The sequence below is a fragment of the Dasypus novemcinctus genome, chromosome 2 (assembly GCF_030445035.2).
Source record: "Dasypus novemcinctus isolate mDasNov1 chromosome 2, mDasNov1.1.hap2, whole genome shotgun sequence".
NCBI classification, from domain to species: domain Eukaryota; kingdom Metazoa; phylum Chordata; class Mammalia; order Cingulata; family Dasypodidae; genus Dasypus; species Dasypus novemcinctus.
Window position 1 is genome coordinate 193254488 of NC_080674.1, and position 13937 is coordinate 193268424.

The 13937-nt window shown below is 36.8% G+C and overlaps 1 protein-coding gene and 1 pseudogene across 1 annotated transcript; one reads left to right on the plus strand and one right to left on the minus strand.

Moving 5' to 3' along the window:
• Positions 1-1157: 1157 nt before the first annotated feature.
• LOC101427839 (putative olfactory receptor 2B8) lies at positions 1158-1994 on the minus strand. The gene has a single exon (XM_004456578.2). The coding sequence runs from the start codon at positions 1992-1994 to the stop codon at positions 1158-1160; it is 837 nt and encodes a 278-aa protein (XP_004456635.2).
• A 25-nt stretch (positions 1995-2019) lies between these two features.
• LOC101428268 (translocon-associated protein subunit alpha-like) overlaps positions 2020-13937 on the plus strand; it is a 42664-nt pseudogene continuing 30746 nt past the window's right edge.

Consider the following 13937-nt stretch of genomic DNA (forward strand, 5'->3'; position numbering starts at 1 on the left):
TTATGAAATAAATATATTATGTAATTCATGGAGTTAAAAATTAGAATATAGGTCACCAGAAAACAGAATGAGGGTAGAGAATGAGAAGTTGAGACTTACAAAATGGTTATTTGTAAATCTTTGGAAAGGAATAGAAATCATAAAAGCACATCATAGTGTTTATTACTAGTGGAACTATTATCTGGGTATGACAGAGGTTGAAAGGGTAAGTTTAACGTCATGTATTTTACTAGAAGAAAACCTTAAAAAATGTAACACAGGACTGTATAAAATAGAGAAACCTCATGTAAAGTATGAATATTGTATATATAAGACTTTTTTACAAAATAAATACAGATAAACTAGAGTGAGAGAAACAGAATAGCAGCTACATACAGCAAGGGAAGCATAGAAAGATTGAGAGGTGATCAGTTTTTTTCATTTTTTATTATTATTATTTTGAATAACGGAAATGTTCTATAAATGACTGAAGTGATGAATGCACCACTATGTGATTATACTGAATACCATTATTATATACTTTCAATAGATTTATGCTTTATTAATATGCACCGATAAAATTGATTTGTTAAAAAAAGTGTAAAGTACATGTGATTATTGACATTCTCAGATAAAAAAGGTATTGAAATTTTGAAAAGTGCAGGCCATTGCTTTTGAGGTAAAAAAAAAAAATGGGCCAGATGAGTTAATTTTAATGTTTTATAGAATTAGTTAGCTTTTTAAATCTGAGAATGTATAACTTTGATAAAAATAAAACATTTTAATAAATGAGTTCTCATAAAATGTGACAAATGAGCACACAAATTGTATATGGATAGAATGCAATGGGATGTAGGAAAAGATGATATTGAACAAGAAAAAATGGAAATAACCAGCAAATAATGAACAAAACTTCAAGAAATTCTTAGGAATATATAATTTCCTTTAGATATTTTTTTAACACTAAGCATATTCCATGCAAATATATTGCTTCCCCAATAGACATGAATATCCTTGAAAGTCACAATTATATGGAAGACAGTAAGTCATAAAGATGTTGTGCTAATTTAAAAGATTACACAGCAAATCATTTCCTAACTCAATACTCAACCACAAATCTACAGCTTCTCAGGAAAGATTCTTTTGGAAAATGCCTCCAATTCTCTAACAGATGTAATCTAGGAAAATCCTATGTCTCCTCTTTTTTGTTTCCTCATCAATAGCTTCCTTATTGCTTCCTTGACATCTCTGTTTCTCAAGGTATAGATGATGGGGTTGATCAAAGCTTGAATCAAATTATATAGCAGTGCCACAAACTTGGTCACATCATGAGAGAGCTTTGGCTTGGGAGTCATGTACACATAGATGATAGTACTGTAGAAAATAGACACCACTGTGAGATGGGAGCCACAGGTCCCAAAGACCTTCTGTCTCCCTCCAGGTGCCTTTATCCTCAACACACTATGGGCAATGCGCCCATAGGAGACCAAGATCAGTGAGAGTGGAAAGACAAGGAAGATGCTACTTAGCATCATAATCTCCTTCTTGTAATTTGTGGTATCCACACAGGCCAGCTGTATTATTGGGGGAGTTTCACAATAGAAATGGTTTATCCGGTTGTGGCCACATCGAGGAAGGGTCATTGTGATAGGGGTGTGGACAAATGAGTTGCTGAAACCAATTAACCAGGATATGCCTGCTAGTGTCCAGCACAGCTGTGGTGGCATGAGGGTGAGATAATGCAAAGGCTGGCAGATAGCAACATAGCGATCATAGGCCATCATGGCCAGAAGGACACACTCTGTGCCCCCCAGACCCAGGGTGAGGAGAAGCTGGACCACACACCCAATGAAACTTATGGATTTGTCTGGCCCACTGAGATTGACCAACATCTGAGGGATGATGCAGGTCACACTGATGAGCTCAATAGAAGAGAGATGAGTGAGGAAGAAATACATGGGTGTGTGGAGATGGGGGTCCAGACGGGAGACCAGGATAATGGTCCCATTGCCCATGAGGATTAGAAGGTAGAATATCAAGATGAACGCAAATAAAATCCTCTCTACCCATGCCTGCTCTGAGAAGCCCACCAAAATGAAGAAGCCTCCTCCAATTGTAGAATTGTCTCTTCCCATCATAACCCACAGGTTATGAGTGACCTGTGAGAAAAAAAAAAAATCATTTTACCATTGTGGTCTATTTGTGGTGTGTGAGAATTCTGTTTCTGACTCAGTTTAGTAGAAAATTCCTATTCAAAGTTTTCCTTCCCTTTACCCAACTAGAGACACTGGCTAATATAGGAGTTTCTCAATTAGACATAGAAAACAATATGAGTAGGAGAGAATGCTAACAAACTATTACAGAAGTTGTCTGACAGCACAATTCTCCCATCTTTTCTCTTGCAAACTTCCTTCATTATTTAGGCTCCTCTATGTACCTGGAGCTCCACATTATTTGTCCTTCATAATATCATCTTATATGCATCCTAAATTACATGGTCTGTGTTCTAAACACATTTACATAATTGTCAATTAAACATCAATCAAATCATCAAATCCCCTAATGTTTACACTAAAGGCAGAAATTTTCCTAAGATACAGTGAAGGGGGAGAATTTCTCCAGGACCAAAGTTTAGAGAAATCTGTGTTGCTCTTAAATGGGCATGACTCAATGAGGCAGCCAGGTAGGGAGTCTGGTGCTGAGGGTTGCATCCTGTTTTTTGTGTTTTTTTTTTAAGATTTATTTATTTAATTCCCCCCTCACCTCCCGGTTGTCTGTTCTCTGTGTCTATTTGCTGCGTCTTGTTGTTTCTTTGTCCGCTTCTGTTGTCATCAGCGGCATGGGAAGTGTGGGTGGCGCCATTCCTGGGCAGGCTGCACTTTCTTTCGCGCTGGGCAGCTCTCCTTACGGGCGCACTCCTTGCGCGTGGGGCTCCCCTATGCGGGGGACACCCCTGCGTGGCAGGGCACTCCTTGCACGCATCAGCACTGCGCATGGGCCAGCTCCACACGGGTCAAGGAGGACCGGGGTTTGAACTGCAGACCTCCCATGTGGTAGACGGCTGCCCTAACCACTGGGCCAAGTCCGTTTCCCAAGGGTTTCATCCTGTTGATCCCAAAAGCTGGTGCACAAAGAGGGAGTCAGCCCTTTCCTTTCCTATCCCCATAATGCCCTCTTCTTGTGACTTCTCTTCTTCCTCACAGCTGCACTGATAATTGCTTTTATTCTTATTATTTCTGGATAAAAATAAGTAGATGGAAGACTGAGCATTGTATGACCTTGGAACCCCTAAACAGAAAGGAAAACCCTGCTCCAAAGGTGTAATATGACTGACAAACTTTAGTAGGAATGTTGGTTTTAATATTAAAGGTTAATTCATGATTCCCTATTCAAACTATATAAAAGATAATGATGAGCTCTCAGCTATTCCCATTTCAAATTACCCACATTTTATGGTAGACAAAATGACATAATATGTATAGCATTTTGTATATTAAAATCTTCACATAGTGAGCTCATTCAATGCCCACAATAGGCCACATTTTATTGTAAAAATTGGGGAAAATATGTATCACATTAGCACATCAGTGGTTCTATCATACGTGCATGAGAATCACCATAAAGCATAGATTGTGGCACCTCAACCCCTAAGCCTCTGATTCAGCAAGTATGAATTGGGGTTCAAGGAACTGCATTTCTAACAAGTACCCAGGAGTTGTTGATAGTGCTGGTTGGGGACCACACTTAGAGAACTACTCTCTTACCTTTTTTTATTTTTCCAGAGTAATCTTCATATTATATTTCATTGACTAGACACGCAATAGCTGGTTCCTTAATGAGATGACTAGTTAGCAGATTAATACAGGAATGAATAACAAAACCATATAATATTGAGTTGAAGCTCATGAAGAAGTTGGTGACAGCATCTTAGCTCCCAGGTCCTGAACAATGTCTGGTTTGTGCACATTATGATCCTCACACTCTCAAACTACCTCTTCCTTCACCTGTCAATGTCTGTTCTGAGTGCTAATTGGCATTTACTCAAATCAACAAAACATTTAATAGAAATATGTATGTACCTTTCTGCAAAAACTGTGTAAATGTAAATATTTGCATAGCATCCATACATCACAGAAAAAGAGACTTTTTTTTTCGCGTGACTTTTTAAAAAACCAACATATTTATGAATACATTTTTCTTGTCTACTATCTCCTTTCCCAGATGTTTATAGGGGCTACTAATGAAGACAGAGTTGACTATTTGAATGATATCTTAATCCAATTATGTTCCCCTGGGCAAAGAATACCTCTGACGAATTCATCCTGGCCACCATATATTCCCACGAGTCTGACCTACCATCTCACAAGAGTAGACAGGTATTCAGAAAGGGAATTTAAAAATAAATGTAAATGACCACAGGACATGCAACTGAAACATAAAGAGGAGATTTAGTATCATAGTGTAAAGTCAACATTTGTCCCCTCCTCTTAATATATATCATAAAAAGTAGAATGGATATATAGAAACAGAATCTTAATTTAATATTAATTTTCAGCAAATCTTGGAATTATTTAAACCCTAGACCAAAAATTTTGGTATGGGCTGAATATTGCATACAGAAAGGAGTGAAGAGAGGATGCTTGGAAATATTATTTGGCAGCTGTAGATCTTTGAAAGAGGTAACAAAATACACTTCTCAAAATTGAGTGGTACACCTTCAGGTCTAAAACCTTAATGCCTTGTTTACAGTGGAGGTGACCGTGTGGATGGTTGGTGGCAAGGTATGGATTTAGAGTGCTGAGGAGTTAGCCAAATATGAAATCACACAGATAAGCCATATTTTTAAAGAGAAGCCATCACACTCTCAGAGGAGCTAAAGAGAATATTTACATTTGATCAGCCGCATAACTTCTGTCCCTTTGGTTGGGGAGAAGTAAATACTACAAACATGCAAAAATCTCAGATCATAAGAAATATTCCAGTGATTCTACAATGAGGCCTGAGTTGTCCCTAACACAAATTTCACATTGATGAAAAATATTTATGCTCCAAAGATAAGCAATGGAAAAAAAGCTAGTAAAGAGCCTGTACAAAGAAACCATTAGAAACACTTGATCAAAGGAAGAGGAAATATAAGTAACAGATAAAGGACAACACAAACCAGGTTAAAAAAAAAAAAAGTATTGCCAAGGAGCACAGGAAAATTGAACTAGCATGTCATGAATAATAATTTTTTAAAATATAACAAAGGCAATCACCTCTATGAAGCATGAACTGAAAAGATTCAAAACTTTAAGGAACATAAGACAAGAAAACTGGGTATGAACTTTGATCCAGCAAAGATCAGGAAACTCAAGGAAAGGGAACATATTAAACTCTTAGAGAAATGAAGACGAAATTGAATGAGGTACACACAGTAAGGTACATAAGAGGGAAATAAGAGAAGTGAGCAAATTGAAACAGAAATAAAGACTGAGTTGAATTAGAAAGAAAACATTAGCTATGAAAGGAAGGCAGTGAAAGATTGGAATACTCAAGGGAGAAAATTAAAATAGTGGAATATTTAAACACTATTAAAGAGCATTGTTGAAATTAAAGATTGTATCTACAGATTTGAAGAACATACTATATCCTCAGAAGACAAATACAGAGCAATCAGACCTGGTAATTTTAGTGAATGTCAAATATACAGAATTTTAAAGCAGCTAGACAAAGGGGTTAAGTCCCTTGTAAAGCAAACAAATCATCTGGCTTCAGATACCTAGACCATATACAGCATTGGAAAACCCTAAAGCAGAGTCCATATAATCCTCAAAGGGGCTTCGCTTGGGGAATACTGGGAATACTTTGATGGGGAATCCTGACTTAAGTATTTTCCCATGAAAAAAGTACCACATTGACCAGTGGGAATAAGGAATCCTAGAACTCTTCTAGTCATCTGATAGACACCCCATGCAGGGCAAAGGGTTAAAGAACCTTTCTCTGTCTCCATCTCTGCAAAATGAAGATTTATGATGGGGATCCAAGCAGTTCCTGTACCAGTCTGGGGGCCTACCTTGACTTTACTGGGAAACAAAATTTGTGGAAGGCACTCCAAAATATCAGGTGCTCTGAGGTAAAAGACCAGGACACAGGTCCTACTCGGACCTGAGTCCAAGGGCAGTACCAACTCTTAAGATAAAGACTATGGCCCAAGGTTTTACACCCACAAAGTTTTAAACATGCAAGATCTATGGGAATGTTGTTCCCATGAGCCCAGAAATGACATGAAAACCAACATCCAGAGGTTTAGCAGGGTGCATTGAAATGTGCTATGAACCCAAATAAAACCAGAGCAAGGAGGAGGGTGACAAAAATGAACGTAAATGTTGAATGTCTTGAAAGTGTTGAAATAACATTCTTTGGGAGGGATAAATGGAAAGGAAAAAACTCTGTAATATAGAGTAAGTACAATTATTTTCCAATTACTAAGAGTTAGGGTTCAAAACTGACAAAATGACAGAGTCATAAATACAGTTGAGAATACAAAGAGAAACATAATAAAATTGACACCATCAAAAGAAGTAATTGGGGAATGAACATGAAGATAGAAGAAAACTACATTAATTTAATCATTCCTCATGATAGGAGATATAGACACATCTAAAGAAATAAAGTATTATAAAGTATTATTTCTTAATATTAATATAAATTATTATCAATATTTAATATTATTAAATGAATGTATTATTAGTCAGCTAAACACTGGAATATTTGTTTCTTCTAGCAGAAGGTATCTGCACACAAGAAAAGAGTTAAGACAGTAGAAAGGTTTCTAAAGTCTACAAAAATAAAGCATAGCATAAAATAATATAATTAGGACTAAACTTAAGAGTCATAATAGTAAATGTTAATGGATTAAACTTTCCCATGAAAATAAAAGTCTTTCTGATTGGATCACAAAGTAAGGCACACCTTAATCAATATGATTCAAATATTGAATGAAAAAAATGAAAGATGATCAATAGTATGCCAGAGAAACAATAAGAAATGAAATACTGTTCATTATATTAATATAATACAAGGATGATTAATCAAACCAAAAACCTCTAAGCAAGAGAAAGAAAAACAATTTTTAATATCAGAATATGCTATGATCTCAATAAAATTCCTACAAAATTTTATTTTGGAGTGGGATAAACTCCTTCAAAGTTCAAGTGGAAACTAATGAAGCACAAAAAATCAAGAAAATCTTTTTATAAAAAATGAGAGGTTATTACTCCTTCCAAATATTATAACATACTCCAAAACTCAACAGATAGCTTTAACAGATAGCTCTGTGGAACAGAAAAGCAAGATCACAAATAGACACAAATACATGTGGAAATTTAGTATTTGAAAATGGTACAACATGAATCAGTGAGGAAGGAAAGATACTCAATTAGTATTGAATCACCTGGTTAGCCATTTGGAAAAATGATAAACTTGGACACATACCTCAACATTTAAACCAGGATAAATTCAAAATGGATCAAATATTTACATTTTAAAAAGAAATTACAATAGAACTAGAAGAAATCATGATAGACTCTTTATTGAGCTTGCAAGGAAGAATGCTTTTCTAACATAAACAAAAAACAAACAAATAATTATCCATAAATGAATTTCAATATTTCATAAACCTTCAAAATAAAGTAGAAAAACTTGAAAATGGGACCAAATATTTGTAATTCACTGCAAAAGGAACTAAATCTCCAAATATATACAGTGCATCTACAAATGAGTAGGATAACAAACTAATAGATAGCGAGACAGTTTTCCCTTCAAAAACGAAATCAATAATTATGAAAGGAAGAAAAACTCAAGATCACACTCATAATAAGACAAATGCAAATTTAATCTACCCTTCAGAACATTCTCATATTCCATTTTGTAGAGATGAATAATTCAAAGAACTTTATTGAAAGCAGTTTATGATATCTATAAAATTACAAATGATAAACCCTGTGAATCAGCTATTTCTCTTCTAAAAATTTAGCCTACTTATACTCTCACAGATGTATGAAATGGTGTGCATAAAAGGCTGTTCATTAAAGCATGATTCTGATTACTTTTCGTACAGAAGGGGGAGGCTTATTTCATAGTCACTTCACTGTAATGGTTAAGAAGTCATTTCCTTTGTCCAGTACAAATGACCTGCTTTAAACTTAAGCTTATCTCTCCCAGTAAACAGATGATCAAAAAGCCCACAGATCACATATCCACTGAACAATGATATTTGTATGCTGAATGCAATCAAATCCTTCCTGAATATTTTCTATTAAGGTGTTTTCCATTGTTTTCATCATTTTCTGGATATTTCTCTTTCCTCACATCCTGGTTGAATAGAACTGTCCTTCAAATGGACCCCATCCTTGAGTTAAAGTATAAAAAAGCAAAAGCACTAAGTATGTTTAAGTTGTAATAAAGGTAGCACCATGGCCCAGCTCTCACACTACTTCTAGAAAGAACGAAAAAGAAACACAAAATCCTTCAAAATATCCTGAAGAATGTGTGACATGGATTAGAACCCCAGGCACGCAAAAGCCACTTCTCTTCTTAGTTGTTTTCTGTTGTATTTTGTGGTTAATTATGAGGCAGTTCTGGGCACTGAGATGCATGAATAATGCTTTAGGGGAGAAGTTCAGTCAACCTCTTGCACATACATATAAAAGGATGGAGGCTGCAACGAGTAAGAATGTGCTTAGTGCTGAACACTGGGTATCTGCCTGCCACTCAGTCTCCTGGAATCACACTGGATCTCTTAGAGGTTCCCCCTCCCCCAGTGCATGTGTGCACACACACATGATTTTCCCAGCCCCACACACCAGACTCACACACACACACTCACCACCACCACCATCACCTCCTCCATGAGGATAGGAATCTTCTTTTCTGCTGATGGTTCTGAAATGAGCGTATCTGTCTCTTCCTTTCTTCAGTTAAAAGAACCCACACACAAAACTAAATGATCTAAGTAAGCACCCACGCTTTTGCAGTTTCTTATGGATATTAATTACAGATGATACCAGGGAAACTAGTGACATTTTAAAAATAAAGTAAATGATCAATCCAAGAATACTTTAAAGCTTATAGTAACAGATTTTTGTACTATTCTCAGAAGTTTTTCTAAGTTCTTGTTATTTCTTCCCTATCATCTTAATTTTTCTCTATAGAGCCAATTCTACATAGCCACTTCTTTCTTATTACACATCTCTCTCTCGTTTCAACAGATAAGCCCCAATTTTAGGTCTCACATTCACCATTACTTTGAGTCAAAACTCCATTTCAGAGACTTAGCAGGATAAGGATAGTGGCAATGGACTTCAAATAGCATCCAGCTAGTATCCAAAAGAAAAAGGGAGATGGGTGCTGTGCTGTCAACATACTTCTCCTCCATATAGAGTAGGCTTCTCTGATTCCTCTCTTAAATGGGCAACTTAGGGAAATTGGGAATAGTGTTTTGGCTCTGGCATAGCTACAGGGATCCACAATCTCTGGTGGTCAATTAGCCCTTCCACAGATGAGAAGGTGTGGTAGGACCTGAGGTGTGCAGGCTCCCATGGAGAATGCATTTGCCTCCCACAAGACCTGATATCCCAAAAGCAATGGTTGGGTATGCCCAACTGTACCAGATAACTATTAAAATTTTTCATGAATGCAATATGCTTGCCTTAATATAGTTTTTCTCTTTCTTTTTTTATTTTTAAAGAAGTTTTAGATTACATAAATGTTGCATTAAAAATATATAGGGCAGTCCCATATGCCACACCTCTTCCCCCCCCCCTCCACTTTCCCACATTAACAACATCTTTCATTAGTGTGGTACATTTCTTATAATTGATGAACACATATTAAAACATTGCTGCTAACAATGGAGTATAGTTTACATTATAGTTTATACTCTGTTCTGCACATTTTTGTAGGTTATGACAAAATATAGAATGGTCTTTGTCCATCATTGCAATGTAATGCAGGACAATTCCAATGTCCTGAAAATTGCCCCATATTATATCTATTCTTCCCTTTCCTTCCCCTCAGTACCTTTGGTGGTCACTGCCAATATATCAAAGATAAAAGTTCTATATTTGTTAAATATATGTTCCAGAGACTTAAATCTTTGGTCTGTTTATGTGCCATTTGAGCCCTGAATCTTCACAGCAGAGTTGCAACACCTACTCTCCTGTTCATTGGATGTACCCAGGACAACTAACAAGGAGATGATGATGAACAATGCCCATCCCGAGGAATGGAGAATGTCTTCAACTGCAAGCAAAAATAGTTCACCCATCTACCCTATGGGGTCTAAACCCCCTCTGAATTAGAAACAGAGTGGGCATCACCACCCCAAAATGCTCAAATCTTGGAAATGGCAATGGATTAAAGTAGACTTAATTATTATTCTACTATAGACTTATTATTATTCTAATCTATTCTATTATTGATAAAGGTAGTGGCTTTAATATAATTGAGTGGCTATTTTCTCTGTGTGGTAAATGAAAGTCTAACACATCATCTAAATAATAATTTTTTAAATTACTCTCTATTTGAGATAATCCTGTCTTCTCCATTAGGTTAATCCACATGCTTGAATTGTTTAGACTTTGATTCTCATGCTAGAATACAAGAATTTTCATATGCCTAACATTCAAAATAAAATCAACCGCTCCAAGAGTATTATATTACTTTCGTTGGTACCTTGAGCTATAAATAGAAAAGTATGGAATCTTGAGGTGTGGCTAGTTGGGAAGGCTTTAGAAGTTGGTAGGTCAGATTCAAATTCTGGCCCTCCGCTTAATGTTTAGGTAATCCGAGTTAAGTTACTTAACTTAATTATCTAATTTGCATTTTCTTGATGACTAAAAAAGGTGTGGGTTTGGCAATAACACTTATTTTTTCTGTTGAAAGAATTAAGTGTAACAGTGTAGTATTTTGTATATTATGGTTTTGATATAAATAAAGTTCAGTAAATGGCATCTATTAGCTTTGAATGCAGAATAATTATTACCTAAGATCAAAAATATGTTAGTACCTCCACATACGCTAGAATCCTGGCCAAGACTGACCAAAGTAAAATTGTCTGTTAGGCTCACACTTGATTTCCTCTCCAATTACCATTCTTCCTAAATTCTATCTGTATTAAAATGGACTCTCTAGAAAATATTTTTGGCAATTTCATTTCTGAGGGACCCATGGAGGAGATGTTCTTGGCACTGGGACTACGAGGGCCACTTCATGCAGGGAAAGAGGGCTTGAAAATAAAGAAATGATGTCCATGCAAAATATCTTCAAGGACACATATTCCATCATGTCAATGGACATCAGGGCTGCAAATCAGATGTGTGTTTCCAATTGGAGCAAGGAAAGGAACTGTGGAAATAAGGAACTGGATTTTTCCAAAACCAGAATTCAGGCAGGGAAAGTGGTCTTAAAAAGCAAGAAATGATATCCATACAATATATCTCCTGGAAAGACATATCTGCCATCCTGTTATTAAAGCAGATATCTCATATTCAAAAGAAGCGTGTTACAAATAGTGAATTGCCAGGAGATTTTACTCACAGAGTGACTGAACATGCGTTAACTCACAAGGGAAAGAATCTATTTGGAAAAGAGATTCCAGTCTTCAGTTATCTATTTGGAAAAGCCTTCAGTGACCAGTTATCTTTTAATCAACAAAAGCAAATGTGTAATAGAAGTAAATTATATGAATGTCATCTAATTAGTAAATATTTTATTCAAAGCTCTGGTCTTACACATTAAAGTGGAACTCACATAGGAGAGAAACCCTATGAATGTCATCTGTGTGGGAAAGCCTTCCCTCCATGTTCTGTCCTGAGACAACCTGAGAAAACTCACACTGGAGAGAAACCCTATGAATGCCATATATTTGAAAGGCTTCAGTCGTGTTCTGACCTTAGGTTACAGGAGAGAACTCATATTACAAATATTTTTAATATGAAAGCTATTTCGGCCCTTGAGTTAACCTTTAGACAAAGCAGAGAACTCACACACTGAAGAAACATTGTTTGTAATAAATCCAGTAGAGCCTTTAGTCATCCTGGCTACTTTATCAATGTAAGTCAATTCATATTGGATAGAATAGATATAAATATCACCTCTGTAGCCTTAAGTAGATGGTGTGATGATATTGAAAGTGGATCTTTTTTTACAACTACCACAGTGGTTCCAGCTGCAACATTATGCTTGAAAATTTCTGTCCCTTATCCAGAGTAACAAAACTCATCTACTTTGAGTTTTGCAGTGTTTCTCCTATGAACCAAACTAACCCATCATTTCTGTCATTCGCTGTATTGATTTCTCTGTGGAGGCCTGGGATTTTTGCCACTCGGACATTGGTACCTAAGAGACGCATGAAGATTTGCATGCCCCTTTCCTCATCCACTCTAATAGGTGGGGACCCAGAGTCCTTGACTCCATCTCTAAGCATTCTTTTTAAAGGGATCAGAGTACAGGGCATGGGGAGCATCCTTCCTATCTGGCAGGCCTCACTTAGACTGTCCTTTTCCACATTATATTTTACTTTTATATACTGTGAACGTGTAACAAGTGCATTCTATTTCTGTTTGTGTGTGTGTGTGTGTATTTTTTCATTTGAATTAGATATAGAGAATGAGAATTTGTGAGTGGCAAATCCTCTTAGGGAAAAATAAATGATAACTATTCCTTCAGGCTGATACTTATTCCTAAGAACTTCTTCAACTGAAGGTTAAATGAATTTTTATTATTTAGCCACTCTAAGAAATTTGGTTAGAAATGCAAAACCATGTTTTCTACCTGATGTTAAAACTCATTCTGCTTGTTGGTAGATATGATTTCTTTGCTGTACTGAGACACCTGTTTCTTTATTGGGTATCAGCTGAGGATCATTCCCAGCTTCTGAAGATCACCCATATTCCCTAGTTCATGGGCACCTTCCTCCATCTTCAAAGCCAGCAACTGTGTGCCAAGCCCATCTCACTCTTCAAATCTCTCTTCTTTCTGTTGTCTCTTTCTCAACTAGGAAAGGTTCTGAGCTTTAATAACTCAAGGGATTTGATTTGTCCTTCAGAGAAAATTCAGTTTACCCAGGTAAATCTCCCCATCTCTTAGTCTGTACCTTTAATCATATCTGCAAACTACCTTCTGCCATTTAACGTAATATATTCACAGGTGCTGGCGATTAGGTTATAGACATATTTGGGGATATTACTCTGCCTAATTCCCACTTAAGTAAAACCGTCATGCATGCACAGATAGTATGATTTTTAGAACTTAATATTCTTTGTTTTTGTTTTGTTTTGTTTTGTTTGCATTTGGTGAAAACATTTTTAAGCACTACTGTGCCACATGGATAAGGGTTTACATTATGGTTTACATTATAGTTTACACATTCCCCCAGTCCACGCAGTGAACCATGGCAGGACATACCAGTCCACCCAGTGAGCCATGGCAGGACATACAATGTCCAGCAACTGTCCCTGCAGTACCGCCCCAGACAATTCCAAGTCCTGAAAATGCCCCCACATCATATCTCTTCTTCCCTCTCCCTAACCTCAGCAGTTACTGTGACCACTTTCTGCACATCAATGCTACATTTTCTTCCATTACTAATCACAATAGTTCCATAGTAGAATATCAGTGGGTCCACTCTAATCCATTCTCTATTCCTCCATCCTGTGGACACTGGGATGGTTATGTCCACTCCACCTATATCAAGAGGGGGCTTAAACTCCACATGGATGATGGATGCAATTCTCCTGCTTGCAGTGGTAGGCACTCTTGGCTCCCTGGTGTGGTGGTTGACCTTCTTTGCCTCCCTGTTAGCTGGCTGGGGTAAGTCCAATAAACCAGAGGGTAGGAGTTGTAAGTCTGCTGAGGCTCAGGGCCTGGCTGTCACATGGACAGTCCAGAGATTCAGGTCTCCTGAGTATACACCA